The sequence below is a fragment of the Hetaerina americana genome, unplaced genomic scaffold (assembly GCF_022747635.1).
Source record: "Hetaerina americana unplaced genomic scaffold, ioHetAmer1.1.p SCAF_7, whole genome shotgun sequence".
Classification (NCBI taxonomy): Eukaryota; Metazoa; Arthropoda; class Insecta; order Odonata; family Calopterygidae; genus Hetaerina; species Hetaerina americana.
The window spans coordinates 16,941,709-16,967,578 of NW_027287316.1; the positions used below are offsets into that span (position 1 = coordinate 16,941,709).

Consider the following 25,870-nt stretch of genomic DNA (forward strand, 5'->3'; position numbering starts at 1 on the left):
AAATTGAAATCCAGAGCGTGAGTCGCGGAAGCTCATTTTTAGTAGATATCGAGATTACGAAAATTAATGTAAGAACGAGGAGGTATGTAAAATAATATTCAATATTTGAAATTCGTTTACCTGCGTTTATTTTTTCGTCGTTGTTAAATGTCTGTGAAAAACATCCGTGGTCAAATAGTAGAGTATAGTAACTAGATGTAGATGAAATAACTGAAAATGTAAAATATTTTCCCACATTTAACCATATCTTTGAAAAATATGTTTGAAATATATGCTTCGTCCATCGTTTCATCAGACAGTGCTGAGTTATGAGCTGATGCTGGTTAAATTGGTCAATCTTTTTCGACACTGATGGTATTTGATCCTCTGTGTTCTTAATATTTAAAAAAGGACAATAATAGGTTATGCTTTGAAAGAACCGTGTTTTGGAAATAGTTATTTTTCCATATGATTCATTGGTTTGAACTTAATTATGCTACTTAAATTAGTTAGCACGTATTGAAAGTAATTTTTAGAGGCAGATAAATTCTCAAAATCCAGAGAGGAATTTGGAGGAGAGAACATAGGGCTACTATGTTGGCACTGTCTATGCTAGCTAGCGGAAGGGAATAATCATTAAAACCCTAGCCAATATTCCCCCTACAAAGTAGATCAATTGAACTGGCAAACATGCGTTCCTGGTCGTTAAACTTAAACGCTTACTTGATCTCGGCGTTGAAGATAGGTAGCACACTCTGGAACACTCTGCTCGTCGTATAGTTGAAGCATTAAATGAAGTGCTAGCGATAGTAGCAACTAAAAGTTCATTGTCTTACTGGGCATTTATTAATAACAATGCTATGATAGTAGTACTAGTAGGTAGTAGTAGCTAATATCAACAAAAATTCCACCAGAGACTGAGACATTAGTAGCCAACTTATTTCTGAATTAAAACTTAATTTAATCATTGATTTCTCTAGTTAAAACGGATCATTTCGACGCACATATCACCTGATTATGAGTTTGGAAATTGGCTTAAAGCTTTTTTTCTAACTGATACATTATTAAAATATGTAGTCGCCGTACAGAATTTGCTATTCTGTTTACATTAATCTTGACTTTGAATTTATCATCAGCGGCCTCGAAAATCCCAGAATTTCAATATTTACTGGAAACTAAGTTTATTTGGCCAACATTTCGGGATTCGGCCCCGCTGGGCAACTGTTAAGGCAGAAGCAAAGAAGAAAGATTAACTGATTTTGGCGATAACAATAGTATTTTGCTGGCGAATATTGTTTTTCAGGATCACCTCCTAAATATACACATAGAAAAATACATATTTGCAGAGAAGATTCCAAATAATTTCTCCTCAGCTTAGCACTATCCAGGGAGGGAAAGGAAAAGGATATAGAATTCCAATGTTTGTCCTTGTATCAGCAAGGATACCTGCTGGATAAAAAATTATTATAAGTTATAAATATAAGTCCTTTGAAAAACTCTACTTATAGAAGTGAAAAATAAAAAAATATGGATTCCCGGTGAAATAAATTTGAAGAAAAAGAGAGAAAAAATATATAATGGTATGATATTTTGAAAATGGTAAAGAAATATGGGAGAGGTGAAGAGATGGAAAACAATTGTACGAATATGTGATTAATTAATGAAGGCATAAAAAGGGCGACATAAAGAGACATAAGGGAGACAAAAATGATGAAAGCTGACACTAAAGGGTCAGGGGTAATTGAAAAGGCAGGAGATCACATTTGAAGAGAATTAAATTACCAAAATGAAAAGAAAAATTGAGCAATTCATTTAGAGTAAGTAAAATTAGCGTAAATCTTTTGCAAAAGTATTTGTGGAATTAATAAGTTCCAGAACCAAAAAAACTGAGAGTCTATGATCGATAATTGAGGAAAAAAGGAGTGAGAAGAATACCAAAAGAGTATACAAACTCTGTCATAAAAAACGAATATTGGAAAATGAAAAACAAAAATATCAGTTCTTGATTCAAATAAGGATTTATTGTGTATCGTAAACATCGGAAGATTCTTTGGCTGGAGCCCTCTATTTCTTTCTTCCCACTCCGGGAAATATCCGTTTATTTGGTCTATGTATTTTCCATTTGGTCTTCCGTCATGGATTTTGCCTTTTAAGAATAAAGAAGACGTTATGAATGGTTCACACTCAATAGGCATTTTTAAACTATTGAAATTAACGAGAAAAATCAATTTTATTGGCATTCTCGACACTTTTCGACACAATCCGAAAATCATTCAAAAGTAAAGGTGAAACACACCAGCACATTGTTAGACGGCCCTGAATTGATGTCAGTTTATTTTATTCCTACATCTACATCAATACTCTGCGAGCCACAAAAAAGCTGTGTGGCAGGGGGTGCAGCACCAGGAAGAGAGAGTAAGGGATGAGGGGGTTAGAGGATAGTATTAAGTACAAATAGAAGTACTGACCTACAAGGTTGGGACTGCACATGATCATGCGCAGTCTTAACCTTGTAGGTTAATATTTTTTGTGTCTAAGTGACTCCAGGGGGATTTCGAATGCAAGCATTCTGGTCTCTTATTGTTCTTGGAAAAATGAGATTTTAAACCTGTTAGTCTTGCAGTCTATTTCTGTAGTCTTATATTCGTGATCCCTCCGACCGCAATACGTTGGGGTTCGTATTATGTTCTTGATGTCATCGGAAAAGGACCCATCTTTAAATGTTTTAAGTAAGTTTTCTATATTGTAAATGCCCCTGTTTAAGAGAATCCCAACCAAAATTTTCTAGCAAAGTAGTTACGCTACTGCGTTGGTCATAGCAACGTTTGACAAATCTAGCCCCCCTCCGCTGAACTCGATCTAATTCCGAAATCAAATTTATCGTTTAAGGATCCCATATACTGGCAGCATACTCTAGGTGGGGCCTGACTAGGACAAAAAAAAGCATTGTTCCTTCACTTTTTCGTCACATTTACCTAGCACTCTTTTTACAAATCCCAATTTTTTATTAGCACGGCCGCATATTTCTCGTCTGTACTTTCCCCAGAACAGATCGTGAGTAATTGTTACACCCAAGTATTTAAAGGAATCTAACGTCGTGATTTCGGTTTATTTCGCTTTGCAGCTAAACAGGAGGAAATTTCCCAAACATTTATTGCTGCGAATTTTTTCAAATTTAATTCCAATTGCCATGTATCGCACCAAATCTGAATTGCATCTAGGTCGTTAGCTAACGCGACTTCGAATATTCCCATAAATCACTGCATTGTCGGCAAAAAGACGGAGCTTGGTATTAACCATGGTACTGAGGTCATTTATGTAGGTAGGGAACAAGAAGGAGCCTATGACACTTCCTTGTACACCCGACGTGACCTTAACAATATCGGATGATACACCGTCCAGGACGACTGTCTGATCGCGATATCTTAAGAATTGTCTAATCCAGCATACGAGTACTCTCGTGTATTCCATAAGTTTCCAGCTTCACGATTAACTTGCAATGAGGGACTTTATCGAAAGCTTTTTAAAATCTAGGAATATTGTATCAACTTGAATATTACTTTCAAAGAGTATAAGACTTCGACTCAGAATTGAGACTTTGTCCTGATCCCTCCATTGGGAAGAAAATACTAATCTGCATCCTAACCCAATTTAATCTAATTTCCCGGTTAGAAGCTTGTTATCATTCGTTTCAACCTTAACTCGACGATACGATTCGAATAGACTCTAGGTTACTAATTGTTAGACAGTCTATTCATTGTACATGCACTCGTCCAATCGATGATTGCGTTTCAGCCGTCCCTTTCCTTGCTTGTTCGTTTCCCAAAATACGAGGGTCATCCGGAAAGTAGTACCCGTTCGTGAAATAAAGACACAAAAGTAAATATTAACAAACATAAAAAATTTTATTTGAAAGAGGATACTTTAAACTACTTCTCAACATAATCTCCAAGCAAATTAAGGCATTTGTCATAACGTGTGACAAGTTTCTGTATTCCTGCTGCATAGTCCTTCGCCGCCAGCTCATTGAGATACGCGAGGGACCCATCTTGCACAAATTTTTGCATAATGCAGATGGTGTTTAACAATTTCATGAACAATTGTTCGAGAAACATTGGGAAAATGCTCACAGATGTCATCAATTGTGACGCGCCGATCGTTCCTCACGAATTCGTCAACTGAGCTCACCAGTTGGTCTGTAATGACAGACGGTCTCTCCGAACGCTCATCGTCGTGTGTGTTCCCCCTCCCCATGTTGAAGTTGCGACACCACCGCCGAACAGACGACTCGTCCATTACATTGTCTCCATACACCTCCTTTAATTGGCGATGAATATCACATGGGCGAACGTTTCTTGCATTGAGGAATTTAATCACTGCCCTCACTTCACAACTGGCGGCGTTCTCAATTTTTTTAAACATTGTAAACAATCACAGAAACAACACAGGCAATGCTAGCGTCACGCAACTTGGCTCAGAGAAGGCAGACAAGCCACTGAAGCTATCTGACCTCGTCCAGCGGCTACTCGCGTCGTCAGCACTTCATGCGGCACGAACGAGTACTACTTTCCGGATGACCCTCGTATGTAGCTGCTGCAGTTCCTTTTTCCGCGCATTTCTGACGCGACAAAAACACCCACCGTTCTCCCTCTCAAATATCCCCAGGGAACAAATGCATTTTCCTTCGAGGTCCACTCGTGTCTCTGCTTCCCCCGTCTCCACCACCCCGGTCCATATTTCCGAAACTTTTCGATCGATAAGAGCTGAGTCAAATGGAGTGCATTGTTCTTAAATTTTTGTTTCAGATTTAAATATTTATTGCACTCATGATAATGCACTGGAGAGGAATTGAATTGGGAAAAAAGCATTTGCAAGATGGAAATGATAGCGGGTATGAGATGTGAAGATGTAAAGATTATTGATAGGAATGAGCTCTTACGGCTAGTAATATATAATAAATTTGAAACTCCAATAGCCGTAAACTACCGTATAAAAAACCGCGTAAAAAATACGCGTATTCGTATTCACCTTTCTTATCCTCTCCTTTTTTACCTTTTACCCCTTTTACCTACCTCATTATCCTTTTTTACCTTTACCCCTTTTTGACTTGTGGCGCTAGCCAATTAATTTCATTTTCACTTTGTTTAGAAAGGTAAACTGTTTACGGCTATTGGAGTTTCAAATTTATTATATGTAAAGATTAAACATGTTAATATGGAGCACAGAGCTGTTTGGATTCGAGAGCTGGTATTTGAGGCTGGGTAAAGGGCCTATATTGGAGGCTTTTGATATGTGCGAATGGAGAAGAATGGATGAATAAGTTGGACGTAGAAGAAGACCAGCGTCGAAGTTTTGAATATTGTGCAAGAAGAGAGGAGATTACTAGGGGGAGATTCGAAGAAAGCTGGAAAAGTTGAAATAGGATATATTGAGAGATAGTGGGATGTTTAAGGCCGTGGCGGAATCGAGAATTTTGGGTAAGTGGGTTGGGGGAGGAAGATAATGGACATTTTGGACGACACGAAAGCAGAATCGTGATGAATTGAAGAAGGAAATTATGTCCGCCCATGAGGATGCACAATCCTCGATATACTTAAAGTGCCAGTTTCCATACGATGAGGAGTGCTATTTATACAGAATGACGAGCATTGCCTCAGCCTGGCCCCCTCAGTATTCTGCTCCAGATTTGTGAAAGAGATAAATTCGTCAGATGCATCACGTAATAGTTAACAGTCGAGCAATGTCGTAAAAAAAGTTTTTTTGGAAGTGAGTAATGCCGAAGGGAAACCGACTGAGCATGAGAAACTCTTTTCTTAGAATTTCTAACCGTTCCCAAAAATGAATATTGCATATTGGTCTCCGAGACCCACGCCGATTTCAGTTGCAATATATATCGGCATTGCGGCAGAAATTCCGGATAAATACATTTCGACGCATATGCAATTGCGAATTTCCAAGCCATATTTAAACCTAAATACGAGTACATACATGTTTTTGTAGTTGAATAGAAATTATATTTAATATCCATTATTCGCACATGTATTCTTTGGACTGGAACCTCACTAATATTTTGTGTCTTATGGATTGGACTTGTTCCAAATTATCTATGCTTTTCTTCAAAAAAAATTATTTTCTCTTAATGACTGTTAGAATGAGAGGCTAAATATAATGAGAGGCATGCTTTTTCATATTCATTAATGAAGCCCCAATTTTGCACCCTTGGACGGACGCATAAATATCATTTGCGATATACATATGCAGAAAGATCACGCTTGAAACTATCACCAAGCACGCTACCTTCGGCGATACAAATTTCTTCTCTTTAGTATCGGAATATTTAAATGTGACTCCGGTGGTTTAATTAGAAACCTGATATAGAATGTACCCTGTTTTTGATAAAAAAATTATGCTTTCCCATGTGGTGATAATTTATAATTTTTTAATGTTCAGTCTATTAAATTTCGACTCCATCTTAGTTTTCCATATACCACGTATGGATCAAATTTGTAAAGAAAGAAGTAAATCAGCATTTCCAACAAAAACACGTATCTTGCTTGGGTCATGTGGCCAAGGTATTTTAAGTTCGACAACAGTGCCACGTCTTTCCACTCGAAAACTTGGGATCGACGAGAGAAGGAATATTCCGGGGATTCCGACAGAAGTTCGCGCCAGGGATGAGGCGGACGGAGAGGCTTGAGCTGGAAGGGTAGCGAGGGAAGGATAGAAGGGAGAATGGGACGGAGAGTTGAATGCAAGGGCTTCCAGGGCGGAGGGGAGTGGGGGAAAGGAGACGGGGCACCTTAAGCAGCCAAGCGTGCCGAGCGTGCATCGAATGCATGAGTTCCCTGAGCCAAACTGTCCCTTCTCGCACAAATCCCCCTTTCAACCTCTCCCCTCCCCCTTCCCCCTTCATCTCCTCAGCCTCTCCCCCCATCAACATTCTCTTCACCCTGCACACTCCAGCTCTTTCAGTGGCTTTCGCCTGTACTATCATTTGGCACCACGTACTTGCCTTCCTCGACATAAAACCACGTCAAATACACTGGCGTTCGATAAAGTGCTCTTATCCGGAGAATCGAACCATATAGCTTTTCAGTAGCGGAGTGAAGCCACCCAGGATTCCAAATCCAAATCTACTCGTTTGATAAATCTTCATTTCGTTGTAACTGGGGGCATGGTATTTCCTTTTTAATTTCAAGTCATTCATCACACATGCAGGCATGCTGCGGATAATTGAGATCGCAATATAATACAATGTGGACACTTAAAGACATGGGTTAATTTTAAAGGAGAAATACTCAACTTTGACTTATTCTAATGGTGAAATGATATATTTGCCTGATAATTAAGAAAAACTGAAATTGAGAAGTCTCGAGTATGATAAATATAGTGTAAACATGGCTAATGGCTTCAAAAGTGATCAACCTGAGGTTCTGTTTTCTCATATCCGCTGGCTTAGAAGAAATAATTAAAAACCCACCACATATCGGCAGAGGCGGAGATGAAATTTTAATAATGCAATAAATACAAAATGCTAAAAGTGACACAAAAATATTCATATCAAATGTGCACAATTCAATAAATGGACGAACCAAAATTGACGGTTTTCTTGGTTGTAGTTTTTTTATTCATGTAGATTATTTTTCCTTCATTTATTTTTACGAGAACAGTGAGACAAACTCTGATCCATCCCACAAAAACCTGCAGAATAGAAAATTATATACATCTTAACAATCATCTTAACACATGCCATTACGACGGCAAACAGATCTTTGCATGGCTGTTACTTTATTTCTTTTCCCTTTTAGCAAAATATACTCTGACTGTTCCATTGTTTCGCGTGAAATTTTCATCAGAAATATGAATATTTAATTCCTTCCACTCCGCACACATTTACCATCCATTTATCTTTGGTGGAAAATTGTTTCCGCTTCTTCTATTTTTCATTGTTCTTTTTTTCGAGGAATATCAGCCCGTCGTAAAACGTCTTTTTATTTCAAAATTTCATTCCGTCTGTTAGTCCCTTTCCCCCGCTGCAGCGCACCTTAATTTATGAATCGAAAGAATAGACGAGCCAGTTTAATATTTTTCTAAGAGCCTTAGTTCTTCTATTTGATCATTTGTTAATATCTTTAAAACGTAAATTATTGTAAGTTATGGCAATAGTTAACTATTAAACAGAAATATAAATTTTTCAAATTGAGTAGCTTCAGGCGTAATGTGGTGGAAGTCGAACATAATGAATAACTGATCGTAGAGTGCTACGATCAGTTATTCATTATCAAATTTTTCTTGGTCCGCGTGAACTATCTCCCATTTGATAGTCCCGAGAGGTCATCAGTCTCTGAAATTCATAGAGAAGTTAATCAAAATGATTTATTTGTATAATTGATTTAAATAACGGGTAAGTACACTACTTACCCGTTTTTTGAACGGGTAAGTAGCGATTTTATATAAAAAAAGATCTCAATCATTGGTTTAACTTTGTCTAACCTTTTTCCAAATAAAACTTTCATAGTATTTCACTGAACCTATGTGTATATTAACGATTACACAATGTGATTAATCTTTTTACTGCCACCATATGAGAGCAAATGAAATGGTTCCTTCATTTCTTAACAATATTGTTCTTCTATATTTATTGTTTATTTCCTAAAGATTTTTCGATTCTCATGAATAGCTTCTCAGAATTTTTCTCAGATATCTTTTGCATATCTTTGACTGCTTTCTTTGAGCAACTAATTTTTTCTCGTCAGTTGATTTCGTAGATAATTGATATTCAATAAATTTTCTCCAGTCTGAGTTTTACATTTATATTTATCTTATCACAAAAAGGTAGTGAAAAGTCGAATGCTTACGGTTTATAGTGACAGTGTCCTTATAAAATTCGCAAAGTATTTTGAAAAAGGATCTTCTCATTCTAGTCAACGATAGCTCCAAGGTAGTAATTGCCCAGAGCTATCCCACATTTTCGTTTGAAAGCACGTACTGCAGTATCCAACTACTGAACGTAAAGTATTGATTAAGTTTATTTTTATCCGGGAGGTAAAAGCATTCTACCTGGGCGTTTTATTGTGTTTTTTTTTAACTTTTCTAGTGCTCCCTTTCTTCATTAAATCAACCGGGTCGACTTTTCAGAGGATTAAAAGAAGACCATACCCTTACGCTGGACAATATTGAAAAATTTTGTCCTCTATCCGCCCGGAGAAAAATTTAAAATAGCCCCCGAAAGGATAAATCGCTGCTCTTTCCTAAAGCGCCTATCCTCTTCACTGGATATGTTTCCCACGAGTAAAAGTTTACTCATCGCAATACTTTTTATTTGTTTAATCTCGTTTAAATTTGCTAACTATAAATTTTTCATTGATTTACTAAATACTTTAATGGGTAATTCGACAGACTTCAGTTCCTTAGGCAAGCTGAAGGTTTTTTTTTCGTTTTAAAATTAAAATGGTCTACTGAATATTCACTTGGATGTAAACTTTTCCATGCGAAGAATGTTCAATAAAAAGTGACCATTTTTTAGGCGCATAATTTATTGCACAAAAATTTTATTTTACGTTTTATTGCTATTTTAATGTGTATTAAATATGTGGCAAAGTTTCATTGATTTGATTTCAGTATCACGTCAGTGCCGGCTGTTACAACCTGAAACACGTTCAATTCGCCCACGCCTACTTCAGATGACAAAAAACGCTTTCCACAAATTAGTTATTTCAAATTTCGGGAGAGAAAAAAATCTCACGAGTGTAGGCCTAGACCATGGAAAGGATGAAAATAACGTCTCACAATGATTTTTGTGAGATAATCGTGATTTCGCTGAGGTCTTCACAAGAACTCTCCGCGCACTAACACAATTCATGTGTAATTTTTCTATTCCCAACATGTTGGTGAATTAAAAATGAAATTTTCAATATTTCTGATAGTGTCCTTCGAAGATCTGCTCTTTAAATGGCAACAGCAATTTAAATTCCCCTTACCTTAAGGGCTGTAATTGGAGCTCCGAGTCCACTTTCCTTTGAAATGTACGTATTGTCTCCCTTTAAACATTTAAAATCATTGATAGCTCTGCTATTGGATATAACAGCCTCTCTATGAGCTTCTTATTGCATCACATAGACCTCAATTGAGAACCTCTTGAGGTTAAAGCATAATTTCAATGCAGCTTCTCATTTTACCCCCATCGTTGCTGTGAGTGAACTGAAAATGTTTCAACTTGCAAAGATTGCCGCTGACGCGAACACAGAGTCAAATTATTCTAAATTGTTCTCCTTTGATATTACATCAAAAATTGAACAAAAAATTACATTTTTGTGCAATAAATATGTGAGTAAATATTTAACCATGCATTGTACAGTTCTAATTAATCATGTGATCTAATACGATCATGAAATTTTATTTATATATGCATGTATTTACATTTTAACCTATAAAGTGACTCTTAGAATTTTCATAAAAACTTCGCATCTGTAGCTTTTTTGAGTACGAGAAATTCATGAAACTAGGCGTCATCATTGTAAATATTCATACTTTGGCCAAACCCTCTGCGTAATACATGGAACATATATGCAAAATTGGAAAACTGGTGGCCTTCGTTTCATCTCATATACATTCTGTCCTGTGAACATGTATTATGTTTAAGTCCCTAGAGACTTTTATTCTCGAAAATGCTGTTCTTATCTTTCGAAAAAATCTGTTACACGAAGTGTTTTAATTAGTTTGAGAAAAAATTCTAATTTATACAATTAAGTTGTTAAGGTTTCAAATAACTTTTATGAAGGTTTGAACTACATAAGAAATGTTTTGAATTAAATAAAGAAAACTCAAAGTTGAGTTATTAAAAACAAATTATGTATCCAAAAAGGCTTTTAATTCTTGTAAACTTTTTCTTGAAAAAGGGCCAAAGAGTTTTGATGAAATGAGGTCAATCTACCGTTTTCGGAGCGAGAAAGGAAATTACCCTGGTCTAAATAATTCTCTTTCTCACCCCGGCCCTTGGAAAATCATTGATTAGAAGAATCATTCACTACAAGAGTCGTACTTTTATTCTTGTAAAATAAATATATTGAGAAGTAACAGTGGTTGGCTAATACGGTGAGTGAAATTGCGAAATTTGGGAATAATAATTTTTTTAAAAGTTACTCTATTAATTCTGGATAAGAATTTTGGTTAAAATTTTGCTGAAATAAAAGTTTTTTTTCATCTTTTCGGTCTGATTCAAACAAAATAAAGCATCCTTTGTCCTTTTTTGACGTTTTTTGTTCAATTTGTCTCCGTTTCGTTTGCATTATTTTCCGAAATATTTCGACTAAAAATTATGCTCTTTGAAAATAAGAGAATACAATTTTTAAAGATTATACTTGACAGTCAGGCCCTTCCATTTAAAGGGAAAATCTCGTACTTCCATGTTACTATGTACATAGTAAACAAAATGCTGATTAATAAATGATACGTACTACAAAATTTAGTTTATTTTTGTCGAAGCTTTTTCTTCGACTCTTTTACATAAAATTTAGAAATAATATTAATTGAAAGTGTACCTTATTTTTAAAATTTATTGCTTATACTTTATGGTATCTCAAACATCCTGTCTTCTCTATTGTTAAAACTTTAATCTTGTTCAGAGTTGGTCGGCAGCATTTAATAATAGACTGCTCCAATTTATCTCGGTCAAATAGATGAAATCTCTAAAGAGTGTATTTCTTCTTAGATTTACTCTCCTTCCTCTGTTACTCAAAATACACTTAAATTACTTAAGAGACCTGTGAATCCGTATCTACTCTGTGAATCCGTATCTGATTACTTGTCTCAAAGTCTAAATGTGCCCGAAGCTCAGATATCAATGTCACCGTTGACCTATATAGAGGGACATTATTTCTTTGCTGGTCCATCCAAATTTAATTATCTTCCACGTTTTTGACCAGTGCTACTCTAACCTTGGTAATGAACATGCACCCTAATTATCAATGAATAATTCAATAGTATGCCCGAGTTTAACCGATGAAAAGAGCAGTCGACTTCTAGTTTATTTATGGCCTGTCAAAATATTCTGACTCTCATACAGCCGAAATTTAAAAAAGGAACTTGCGATACAATCATTTAATTTTTTCAAGTATATTTAATCGTTATTGGCAGCTAATTCAATCAATGGTATTATAATAAAGTCTTAATCAATACGGCTCAATCAAATATACAATGATTTCTGGCGCCTGTATCTTTCTTTCCCCGTTTTCCATTCAGCTCTTTAAGTATTCATTTCCTCATGTTCTCATGTTACCTTTCTCTCCATAATGTTATCACATTTTTAAGATATCTTTTTTACGCGTAATGATCTTCATTGGGTATTTTGGTTATATCATGTTGCGAGAACTTTTTATTTTAATTTCACATGCATTTTCCTCTCATTTTTTACTTTTAATTATCGAATAAAATGTTACTTACCTCTTCAATGATTATACATTTAAATAAATGTACTGCAGTCGCAAAACCATTGAGAACATGAAAGTGAATTGTCCTTCTGTTAATCAGAGTGCAACAAGCGTGCCAAGATTGAGTATTCATGACAAATATTGCCTCCCTCCCTCTGGTTTTCTACTCTTCTCTAATACCTATAATTGCTTATTGATGGATGAAACATTGACGGAAATAAATGCTTTTTTGTTAATATTGTATTAAAATCTGTAAAAATCGAAAGTCACTACCAATGAATAAACTTTTCGGCACAAAAAATTTGGAAATCTACTCGTTAAGCGTTAAAAGCAAATTATATAGTATATTTCGCACTCCTTCCTTTTATTAAGTAATACTGAATGAATGAATAATACTGAATGAATGATATGAATATTTCAGCCATGAACCATCCACCAATACCAACCGCAACCGAAGTACACTAAACGCCGTGCTTTCATGCAACCCGTTGTACAATAATGTTTTGCTGTTTGTCTCTATTCAGGCGCTTGAAAAGACATCCCTGGGGTGCTGTATTTCAAGCACCAGAATAACAACATGTATAAATCCTGTCGCCGTTTAAAGCTCGTTTAAAAAACATTAAATCCATGAATTTAGTTTTGGCTGTTTAAACCAACCACCACTCTCCATATACTAAAATTTATATATGTCAGGTCTTTTTTTTTTTATTTGTGTAAAACGAAAATCTCGAAGAATAATTATCTGGGATATAATTTTTTTTAGTAGTTGGCATTCTTAGTTTGTTGAAGGATCTCAATTGCGACTTTTACGAGCGTATATTGATATTGATAAAGAACATAATCGCGTCAAAGATGTTCTAAATTCTAATTAGAAAATATTCCCAAAAATTTATGATTTCATTTATCGATGGAAATGTAAATTGAAAGTATCCATTCACCAAGGTAATTTCAGTAGCAGGTACAAGAGGCCAAAAATATTAGTTAATAAGCCTATTAATTTTCACCCTTTATTAGCGTCTCAATTGTCAATAATATTTTATAGTTTCATATTTTCCAGTTGATAACGGTTGGCCTTAAAATTAATTTTACTGCAACTATATGGCATCAAATTCTTGGCGCGAATTGGCAAATAATGCTGTTTCCTCAATCAGTAACAGTTAGTGCTGGTAAACAATATTTAAAAGGCTCATCAAGGTAGTTATAGGTGTAATGACTTTAAGAGATAGACTTTAGTCTCATTTAATCCAATAATTCCAATTCGTTCCAATTTTATTGTGTAGTTTATTACGAAATTAAGTACTGAATTAAAACAGGATTAACTCAGAATAAAGTTTGGTGTGATATACTTAGAATTGCCTCCTATAGTTTTAAAAATATTTACATAGTGAAAGCTTTTTCTCTTCCATTTCACTTCAATAAGTATTAGCATCCCCTTAATGCTAAATTTATATTGCTAATGCTAAAAATTATATTCACAGAAATATGATGTTGATGATGATAATAATAAATTCTATTTTTACCTATAAATTTTATTTTCACATTCTGAAAATCCCTCAGTATCAGATTTGTTCTACCTTATTTGTGTCTCAATTGTTTCTCATCCACAAATTTTTTCCCATATCAGGAATCTGGTCATGGTGGTCGTGTTCACTTGCTGAAGTTGACCCGACTGCTTCGTCTGGCTCGTCTTCTACAGCGTATGGATCGACATTCGCAGCATTCTGCAGCCATTCTTTCTCTTCTTATGTTGTCTTTTACCTTATTGGCTCATTGGCTTGCCTGCCTTTGGTATGTTGTGGCTGACACTGAAAGATCGAAGCATAAATCTGACTGGGATCTTGGTAAGATTGGATTTTACTTAAGAGATAACACACCAAGGATATATTTACAAGGATAGGAACGGATTGAGGGGAGATGATTGGAGAGAAACCTTGGCAGTCATGTTCCCCTTCATTTATTTCTTACAGAAATCTCCTTTTTTGGTGGGACGTCTGTCCAGGCCAGTTACTGACCCCGCAAGCATGTGTGAGAGCAAAACCAAATATAGAGGCAAATAATTGATTTTTTATTCAAAAATAAAATCCCTCAGATGAAAAAATAAAAAAATGCCGGGCCCATATGTTTCATATGCTAATGGAAAAAATGAAATATTGTCAATCAATAATAAAAAATAATGCCAACAAAAAATCAATGAAAAATAACCCTGCTATGCTATGGCTGTCATGGAAAAAATAACAAGTATTGATTTTTTGCAATGCATGTGTTTTTCACATAAACTATTAGTCGTCTATGCTGAATACATCACCCCTCAATCTGGTCCTCCTCATTTTAGAACATTTTCAAAGAATGATTTGCATACGTTCTTTAAAAATATATTCTTTTTATGTGCTATAAAATGCTCTAAGTGGCCAAAATAGCCATTAAGGAGGCCACAAAAGGTTCTATCTTATGTAAATGAAGTATCTTTTACATGTTTTGGAGGAAAGAACTTTATTTAAATGGCTAACGATTGGGTGCAATAAAACAGAAGTCTCAGATATATATCGTGAATGGAATTCTCTGTAACTTTCGGATTTCTCCACTAAATCATTGTAAAATTATCACTTAAATTTACACAGGGTCCGTACAATAAGTATCGGTAATGGTTCCAAAAATCAAAATTTATTGCAATTATCATTACAATTACTTAATAATCTTCCAAATACATTCCTCCTGCATCGATACCCTTAGTTCGGTGCGTCTGTCACTCGTCAAAAGCCCTCTGGAAGTCGGTTTCCGGTATACTGTTGAGAACCTTTGTCGTCCCCGCTTGAACCGTCTCGATGGAGTCGAACCAATATCCTTTGAGATCCTTCTCAGCTATCCTTTGAGGTAATAACGTAGTCAAGAAAATCTTAACCTTCCGGGACGCAGTCACCCGCGACATTTTTTGTTCCTCGCTCAAGACTTTCGGCACCAGCTTCGCGCACACTTTCCTCATCGCAAGATCCTCTGTTACAATGGTGTGGACGGTTCCAACTGAAAGGCCATCCTCCTCACTGATAAGGGTGATGGTTAAACGCCTGTCAGAGCCCAAAACGTTTTTAACTTTGGCTACCTGAGCATCAGTTCGAGCGGTCGTCGGGCGTCGGACGCGGTGCTCGTCTTCGGCGAGCTCCCGGCCTTCCTTAAGCATTTTGCGCCACTCCAAAACTCCTGTGCGGCTTGAGGCATCATCCCCATAAACCTGTATAATGAGTTCAAGGGTCGCCGATGCAGATTTCCCGAGTTTAACGCAAAACTTTACAGCGTAGCGTTGCTCGACGGTGCGCTCCATGCTGGCGTGACGACACCACAAACAACCACACGTCACAAAAATCCACCTCCTGTCTCAACGCATGACTGGAGGCGACTGAACTAAGGTGCGCCTGAGTGGTGTGGGACCCCTCTACCGAGCCTACGGACCTGACCCCCATCCACTGCTCCGTTGGGGCTACAGCGAACCAGTCACGACACATATTTTACGGACCCTGTATACCATTTGTTATCTTTTCATCCCAAAGAAATTCAGGCTGAGAAGTATTTTTGCATTACAAACCTCTCCATAAATTTCACCTTGCCCAAGCTATAATCTCCTGAAAAGCATTTTTGTTTCATTTTGATTTGGATCTAAATAAATTCACAACTTAGATTTTCTAATTTAAGAATTATAGATTAAGGGTATCAATGTGTCTCTAATCAACAAAATTTAGTCTCTTATTGTTCATTTTTTTCATAAATAAGTGTTGTTTATTATAGAAATTGAAATACATTTTATTGCATGTTCAATGTAATGGCACTTAAATGGTGACAGGAGTTTCTGGTGCTTTGCTATTCATAGAGAAATTTGTTTTAAGAATTATTTCTGTGACTGTAAAAACAATTGTGAAAATAAATAAAAATAATTTTGTCTTCGTCCAAACTTCAGTGAAAGAATCTTGACAAAGGAAGACTCTTAACTGACTTGAGTTATCATAATGATATTGATTATACCTACATTTATATATCATTATTGACCAAAATAAAACCTAATGGGAGTGAAAATTTTCCCAGTGTTATTGACAGTTTAGAGCAATTTTTTATCACATGCATACGAGGTGCCAAATTATTCTTCTAATGATTTTTATTTATCAGACTATTGCTTCCAGCTGTTAGAATGTTCTTGCTGCAAAGAGAATATGCATGTTAACAAGGCTTATGTAGGAACTAAAGTCATTCTCTTTCATTAATATCTGAAACAGGATGGATCCATCATATGGCAGATAGACTTAAGATGAATATTTCTTCTGTGACACATGCTGAATCATACATAACTGCTCTATATTTTACCTGTTCATCCCTTACTTCAGTTGGATTTGGAAATGTGTCACCTAACACTAACTCAGAAAAAATATTCTCCATCTGTACCATGCTTATTGGAGGTAAGCAAAAAACTGTATCCAGTACCATTAATATTTTCCAATCACATTAAAAGAGGTTTTACATGTTTATTTAGAATGCTATGCATTGTTTCCCATTTTGTTTTGTAGAATTTCTATGAAGATTGCCCCAAGTTTAAACTGCCTGTGCTAATTAGAATGTTCTCAAAACTAGGCAACTTGAAAGACTTTTTAAATTAGAAATTGAGCGCACCTTATTATGATTGTAAAATGACACCAGAATATCATTGTGGAGTGTAAACATTAATCTTTACTCGCTGTTTTAATTACAACCACAATATTTTACAATTTTGGTAATGACTTTATAAAATATGGAATTAACATGCAGAACAAAAAATGCTTAAAATTAATTAAATAAAATTTTAAATTTTTATTCAATGTCTTGTAAGTGTTTGCCTATCCATCATTACTACCTTATTAAGGCATTAAAACCTTAAATTTTGCATTAAATTGATCTGTCAAAACTCACCTAAAACGCCATAAGGATTATAATTTTTGCAGTGGGCACCTACTATTGAAAAATGCTGTGAATGAAAGGAAGGTCACTGTCATAAATTATTCCTAATTAGAGCTATATCCTGAAATTCACTTATAATTTACCCCATCCAATACCCCCCACCTGTGCCAAAGCTATTTTCAATTTTTTTAACTAATGAAACCTTAGAGATATCAGTTAGATCATACATTGACCATGCATGTCATTACCCATATTGAAATGCATTTGATACACATGCATTATGAAAATATTTTATGAGAGGCTATTCATAGATATATTTTCACAGATATTTTATTGCCATGAAATCAATACATATATTATGGAATTATTATAAACAGAGTATGAAAGTAAATGTGTCTACATATAAATACAGACAAGCATAGCAAATAATCTATTATTAATCAGGTAAGCAGACTCTTTCACTTATACTAGGCAATTTATATGAATTAAATACCTTGTATAAAAAGAAGCAGTGATCCAAGTTATTGAGATTTTGTTGGTTGGCCAATAACTAAGGCCACTAAGAATTAACTCCACTAAACCAATTTTTTTAAATAAATGCAATTTCCTCTTTTGTAACATAACTTTGCTAAATGATAAATGTTTGTATTATGGTTCTCTTTAAGATTGACTAGTCAGCTGCTTGTAATCTAGGAAATAATATGTATTTCAAATTACTAATTAATACAAGTTTACAAAGGTAAAACCAGGATGTTAACTCATCAACTTATATCCTTGTTAATAATGCTTTTTTTTCATAGCCTTGATGCATGCAGTGGTGTTTGGAAATGTTACCGCTATCATCCAAAGGATGTACTCTCGACGTTCATTATACCAAAGCAAGTGGCGTGATTTGAAGGATTTCTTAGCACTCCATGCAGTTCCCAAGGAATTAAGACAGAGAATGCTTGACTATTTCCAGGCAACTTGGGCACTGTATCATGGAATTGACACACATGAGGTAAGAAATATGAATTATTGTTTCCGTTCTATTTGTTTTGTTGAATTTACATTTAAAAAACCTAATTTAATTCTCCTTGCATAAAATTTTGATGACAAGCCTAACCAAAATTATCATTTCCATGGACTACAGCTTGATGTACCTGGAGAGCTTGTGCATGTTAATTACTCCTTTGCCAGATATTTCTACTGATTGGGGAAATCATTGCCCAAATCAAATTTCCCATGATTGGTATATAATGACACATTGATTCAATAAAAATTATCTAAGTAAATGTCAAATCAATGTACTATAACGATAAATTTCAGTATAAAACTCCATCATTAACCTTTAAAGTCGACCTGTGATAATTTTATGTTCACATTAAAATTAAAGTCAGTGATTAAATGTCCTATTTATGTCATAACATATGAACTGTGCTCAAATATGCTATAGATATGATATTCATGTATTTTCAGAATTTGTATGAATTTCTACCATTAACTGATCTATGAAAAAGTTAACTTTTCAAAAACTTTCCAAAAAAATTTTTTTGATTTTTTTAATTTTGCACATTTTTTTTCTAGACTTTAAAAGAATTTCCTGAAGAGCTAAGAGGAGATGTATCAATGCATCTTCATCGTGAGATTCTTTCTCTCCCAATTTTTGAGGGAGCACCTCAGGTAAGACAAATTTTTGAACTCATTGTTTATCACTTAATGGGGATAAAAATATTATTTATCATTCATTATGATTTACTGTGCATGTTCTATTTTTTCCAAGTCTAATATTTTTTGTGCTACCAGTAGGTAATAATATTCATTAATGGGTCAATATACATCATTTGATAAGTACATTCATTAAAATACAACAAACATATTTTTTCCAGTATACATTGCATCTAAGTATCCAATTCACAATTAATGCTTTGAAATTTTGATATTAATCATGAAATTATGAATGATTGCCATAAGACATAAGGTGCTGTACTCTATTCTGAAGTATGTCTAAATGGTGATGCAATTCCTAAGGTGTTCATTATTAGGCATATTTGAAAAGCCTTTTTGTGTGGTAAGCGCAAGGAAATTATGTGCAAACAATCTAGATATTTATTGATAGACTGGAAGAGGGTAATATATTCGTCAGGAATAAAAAAACTCAAAAAAATTGTCGAGTTGTTGGACTCTGGCCAAAACTAAAACATTAATATCAATGACTTCTTTGATAAAATTTTGCAGTTCACTTCTATCCTATTAAGAGAAATATTTTGGAGATAGATTCCATGCATCTATAGTTACTTCTGTATTTCATGTACCATTGCTAATTCCTATTATTGCCTTAACAGATAATTACCTTAACATGGACCTTTATAACAATGAATTAATCCTTAGTTTCCCAAAATATTTCTGTGTTTCCAATATAAATATGCTCTTTGATTAAAGGGATGCCTGAAGCTGCTTTCACTTCACATCCGCTCCAACTTCTGCGCTCCTGGAGAGTATCTTCTGCACAAAGGTGATGCCTTGCACTCACTCTACTACATTTGTAATGGATCAATGGAGGTTGTTCAAGATGGAATGGTTGTTGCTATCCTTGGTAAGAACAATGGCTTAAATTTGATAACTAGGATTCAGCACTCATGTGAATGTGTCATAAATATCATGTTCATAAGAGGAGGAAGAATTGTTAGAACTCTCAGTACAGTTAAAGCATTTATATGGGATATGACCAATAGCATAAAGTTTTTTTTTTCGAATTAGCCCAGACTTGTTTTTCCCTAGCAATAAATAGGACTGTTTCCTTATCAGAGCCCTATGAATGAAACCTGAAATAAAAATATTATGAAAATTGGCTTATCTCTGTGGAATATTGTGATTTGCATTAATTCCGTATTTCATTAAGGAAAATTTTAAGTTTTTGATCACATTTCTTTAGATGGAGAGCTGTCTGGACTGTAAAAGAAATTATATAAATTCCACGATTATGGAAATTCAGGTTCCAAACAGTTCATGCCAGTTTTTATGAATTTCAATGTACCCTGAAAAATCTTAGAAAGATTCTGGAGATTTTCATTTAAGAATTTTATAATTTTTCTTTGATTTTATAATTAATTTCCTCCTTATTGGATTTTTATGGAAACAGTCAGCAGAAAATATATTTTAAAGTTAATGTCATGGAGTCTTTTCTGTTATCAATTTATGTGTAATTTGGAGGAATCAATTGATTAGAAAAAGGATTAGGTTTTCATATAACAATTTATAAAATTAGCCGATTATTAACGACAAGATAAATATCGATTATCTTAGGTTATCTGGCTTGGTGTTTAGTTGCCTTTATAGCCTTTGCAGAAGAGGGTTAATTAATAAATTTCACTTTTCATAACAATCAGGGAAAGGTGACCTTGTTGGATGTGATATCAATGCCTACGTTGGCCAGTTTACTGGTGTATCTGCAATCAACACTGGAGAAGGCAAAAATATATCAGGATCTGGAGGAGTGTCCAATCAAGCTGGTAAATTACAGTTACAAGGGTATTTACTTAATCAAAATATATTCTTATTTACTCATAATTACCCTTTCCCATTCACTTACTGAAATGATTCTAATATTTTTTTAAATTTTCATCAATATATTTTCCAAATAAAGAATTTGAAATTTGATATTGAAATTGTAATAACCATTTTTTCCTAGAAATCCTCATTTAGAGTTTTCTCCCATGATCATTTCAAATGATGGAATATTTCTTTTCAAACCTTTTAACCTGTGGAATTAAGAACTGATCTTTTTAAATACCTGAAGAAAATTATTTTTATTTTTACATTTGATGTTAATAGGGGGCTCTGGGGGTCCTGATGCCAATGCTGTGGTGAAGAGTAGCTGTGATGTTCGGGCCTTAACCTATTGTGACCTTAAGTGTGTTAGTGTAGCTGGTTTAGCTGAAGCATTGCGCTTATATCCAGAGTTTTTGGCACAATTTGCTGCCGATATAACTCATGATCTCACATACAATCTTAGGGAAGGATATGAGGCTGAGGTAAGTTTGAAACTATGTGTGCTTTAGTGAATATTGGAAGCAATCAACCTAAGAATCAAAATATTTGATTTTTAAAATGGATGTGGGGTGAAAAATTGAATTTTCAAGTTGATGCATTGAGTTTCCAGTCAGGAGATGTTCATTTAGTCTGGCTTTGTTTTACTTATTAATTTATAGTACAACATTTTCAGTTTTATCTGTCATTATTTTTAATTAAGTAAGTACGTTTTGCCAACTTACCAAGCACCTTGGCATAATCATGCAATCCAAAGAACTGTAGGAGAAACATCGACAGTTTTTGGAGTCATCTGTTTTTGTGCACTGAAAGTCAGAGATTCCACTGAGTAAAATTTAAACAAAATTAATGATATTTTTGCTCAGAAAATTACACTTTCTGAGAAGAATCAGTCCAGGTTTTTTGAATAAATTCAATATTTTCCTGGGTCTTGGAAAACTGTTTATGATCATAGAAATTATTTTACAGATGTAAGACATAAATTTCTCCATGAGCATCTAAGCATTAGTTTATTTTGATTCCATCGTTGTCTAAAAGAATAATTTTCCTCCCTTCCAGCAAGAGGTGACATAAAACCAAGAATTATTTATGTATCCAGACTAGGAAGTAGTTTTAAATGCCTGTTATTCATGATTTTTAAATTCTTTTCAAATTTAATCCACGAGTGGCTTTCATTCATTGTTTTAGCAGATAAATCTATTAATGCATGCCACCTCATGTAAAAAATATCCCTGATTCTCTCCCCCAGTCTATATTTTCCGCAGTAATGTTTATAATAAATTTGCACAGTATCTATATAGTTGAGAACAATTTATTTGCCGGTGGTAAAATCGCTTTTCTAAATCTTTGTTTACTATTGAATTCAGTGAAGATGAATTTTATATGGAAAAACTTAAAGCACCACAGTAAATCAGTAAATTCAACTCTCTCTGCAGTAAACATTGAAATAATGAAGTTTATAATAAATTTTATATTTTTCCTTGATTTCAAGATGACGATTGTCCAATAAAATAGAAGTAATTTCAATCGCAATTTAGAAAAGTGCTATTAATGTACTTATATAAAAATAAAGTTGTGAAATTATGAAAGTGATTTTACACATTTTATAACTCTAATGGAAACCCTTGCAGATGGCTAAAATAGACATCAGTGAAGGAGCACTTAACCAAAAATGTATTTAGATGATAATAACATTTGAGAAGGTAAGGTTTGGAATGGAAGTAAGAGCAAACCTTATGAACTGTCACAATTCATGTGTATATGTCAAAGAAGGTGCAGAGGAAGGAATAAGTGGAGGGAAGACTGCATACAAACAATTATTTTGAATGTTCTAGCGTAATATTCAAATATTGTCATAGCATTGGACCAGTAAATTAATCCATGACACAAGTCCTTGCATGAATAATATAAAAAATTTAAATTGATGTCTGGCAGCTCTGTAGAAAATATTTTACCAAAACACAAACTTCTTAATTGATGTTGTGATATGGTTTTGTCATTAATGAAGCTAAAATTTTTCACACCCACCATTAGCAAGAATGGGATACCAATGGTGGAGCACCCTCTCTAACTCTTCCATCAATAAGTGAAGAAGAAGATGAAGATGGTGACGACAAAAGAGAAGGGTCACCCTCCACTCCCCCAACTATAGTAAAGACCTCACCTTCACTCCTCAAATCACCAAAATCAAAGAGTTCATCCCGGTATGCCAAATTTTAATGATGTAAATTACTTTTTACTATTATAAAAACAAGGACTCAGAAATTCTATGGCAGAACAAGTGGGATCTCAGCCTGGATATGTTTGCAATCTAATATAGTAAGACCTAAAATCCCGTATAGTTGCTGTTCATTTGTAGCCTTTTGGATTGACTTGCCCTGCTGATCTAGGGCAGTTGAGATTAAGATGCATCATGGCTTTATGGCGCCTTGCAGTAGCCATATTATTCTTGGATTGATAAAGTGTGCATGTGCTATTTTATTCCTATAAAGCTATGAAGTATCAAGCATGAGAAACAGACTCGTAAATGATCCCATCCTAACCTTGATCTGCCATAAAAAATTGAAGTTTATTCATTGAAATATAGATTTGGCATAATCTAGCAAAACCATCATTTATCCAGAATATTTTCAAGCAATTATTTCTGCACAAAAGATTTTTTGAATAATTTGTTTGTTTTATGTCACTAATTTCTATGCACTTAAATTTTATCAAACAAAATAATAAGTAATAAAACTTTGTAATAGTCCACACATTCCTTTATTATATCAGTCATAATTTTGGGGAATAAATGTAGCATGGAGAAAGAAAGGGAGAATGGGAAGGAAAGTGAAAATGAGAAATGTCTTGAAAATAGTTGTTTGTTTGGAAAAATGAGGGGGAATAGGTAGACGATTATTTGAAAAGAAGAGAGGTTAAAGAGAAAAGACCTGAGGGAGGCAATGCTATGTTCTAGGGTAGGAGAGAATTATGGGAAGTGTAATACTTGCATACAATTCATTAGAAGCGATTAGCACTTTAATTTAACCATATAATTTGGAACTAAATTAAAGTCATATGCCTTTGATCCAGCTTCTTTATAACAAATCGATCAATCTAGGTAATGGTTATCTTTCTAATTATTGGTGTAATACTCACCTAAAACTCTCTCAGGGTCATGGTTTCCACCAAATAGGCACTCGCAACAGATGGGCCAGCCTTTTGTAACAGCCATCCTTTCCCTCCATCCACCTACAAATTGTCTCAATCAAAACAACGTCACTCTTGAAAGTTGGTCAACTTAAACCTCAGACACTAATGATTACTTTCTTGAAAACCTTATTCTATCATGATTTGGAGTTCTTATTTTATCTGAACACTACAACAGGATTTCTGACTGGCTGGAATGATAATTGGAAAAATTCTGCCAAGATACATTTATTCTCATGCAGTCAGCAGATTGAATTCCCTTGGTCTTTCTCATCAACATCCATATCTCAGAGAGGGAGCTTCCTGTGATAACATATTATAGACAATTTTGCAAATAAAACTTATTTTAAGTGATGAATCAAAGATATATTTTTATAAAAATATAAATTACAATCTTTATCTCATAAAAATGTTTGTTTAGCCCCATTTCAGAGGAGTTCCTTTTAAAGAGGGTTACTAAATTGTCCTCAAATTGGCACAGCAGTCAGCACTTTCAAAATCAGGATGTTTCATGACAAATCTTATCACTGTATTGCAAGCAAAAATAGCTCTTTGATGTTCTGTTAAACAATCATATTCATAAACTTCCTCCTAACCCATGCCACTATCAACCATTTTCTCTGAATCTTGAAAGTCCTCAGTATTTAATTCTTTTGCATGGATCTGAATTTATTCTTTCACATTCTATTAATCAGCTCCCATCTCTAATGAATGACCTAGAGCCCAAGACTGACTTTGTAATTATATGCTTTTTTCTCTCTACACCGTCATCCTTCAATTCTTCTACAATATCATCCATTTGACCCATTTGATTCAGATGCTTTGTTTCCTCAAGCATTGAATGTATCAAAATAGTTTCCACAGTACCTATAACAGTCATGCTTAGATCATCTCCACCAATAGAATTGTGCTATTATCAGCCTCATGTTATTTCCCTGTTCAAATGATAAATAAAACCCACAATTGATGTTTTTCTCAAGCGACTTCAGATTTATCATTTTCACCTTCCCACTCACCTTCATTACTCCAAGATAACTCCACTTATAAGTTAGTAGCTATCTTTACTGGTTCATGCTTACAAGGTCATACAATTTTGTCAAATTATATCATAATTAAGATGCCACTTTCTATAAATATTCTAACTTCAATTATTCCGGACACTTAATGAGAAAATCTTCAACAATGGAAATCAACCAGTCCATAAAAGGCATATTGATTGATATATTTTTAAATCTTAAAATATTTGAATAGTTTCTTTAATAGGCCTGTCAGGCTATGATTGTGTTCTCTCATTGATATCCAGGTTAAAAAATATTGATTGAATGAGATAAGTATGTATAATTATCAAAATCAGTTGAGGAAAAATTGTGTGGAATATTACTTACAAAGTTATTTTGTTACTTCTCCTGTAATTAGGTTTTTCACTGAATCAACTCTGATGGAGTTAATTCTATTTTTTTCAGCTAATTTTGAGTTGGCATTGAAAAACATCCATTAATTTTCTTGAAATTATTTACTGAATCATTAATTCATAAACAGTAATATATGTTTAAAATTGCTTGTGTTTAAATTAATTTAAGAATTAGATCCAAATGTCATGGTTTTACTTGCATACATACTTATGCATAATCACAAGCTTGATTTTGATCAGTTGACATTAATGGAATAAGTTTGCATATGTCTACGCTCTGCCATACACAGCACTATTACAACAGCCACTGTCTTACTTTGTTTACTAGAAATTGCCAATGAAGTCAAGAGAAAACAATTTTTATTGAATAAAAACCAAAGCTGATGTTGCTAATGATGCTCCAAGTTAAAATGAGCACATT

General features: G+C 34.4%; 1 protein-coding gene across 1 annotated transcript in view; it reads left to right on the forward strand.

Annotated features, from left to right (window-relative positions):
* The window catches only part of Elk (Eag-like K[+] channel), a 520,200-nt gene that overhangs the window by 487,273 nt on the left and 7,057 nt on the right, over positions 1 to 25,870 (forward strand). Inside the window, exons 8-15 of the mRNA XM_071595144.1 lie at positions 14,032 to 14,248; positions 16,667 to 16,846; positions 18,122 to 18,321; positions 18,888 to 18,983; positions 19,743 to 19,896; positions 20,690 to 20,743; positions 21,135 to 21,334; positions 22,884 to 23,053. Of these exons, the coding sequence (XP_071451245.1) occupies positions 14,032 to 14,248; positions 16,667 to 16,846; positions 18,122 to 18,321; positions 18,888 to 18,983; positions 19,743 to 19,896; positions 20,690 to 20,743; positions 21,135 to 21,334; positions 22,884 to 23,053 (1,271 nt within the window). The remainder of the gene's footprint in view (positions 1 to 14,031; positions 14,249 to 16,666; positions 16,847 to 18,121; positions 18,322 to 18,887; positions 18,984 to 19,742; positions 19,897 to 20,689; positions 20,744 to 21,134; positions 21,335 to 22,883; positions 23,054 to 25,870) is intronic.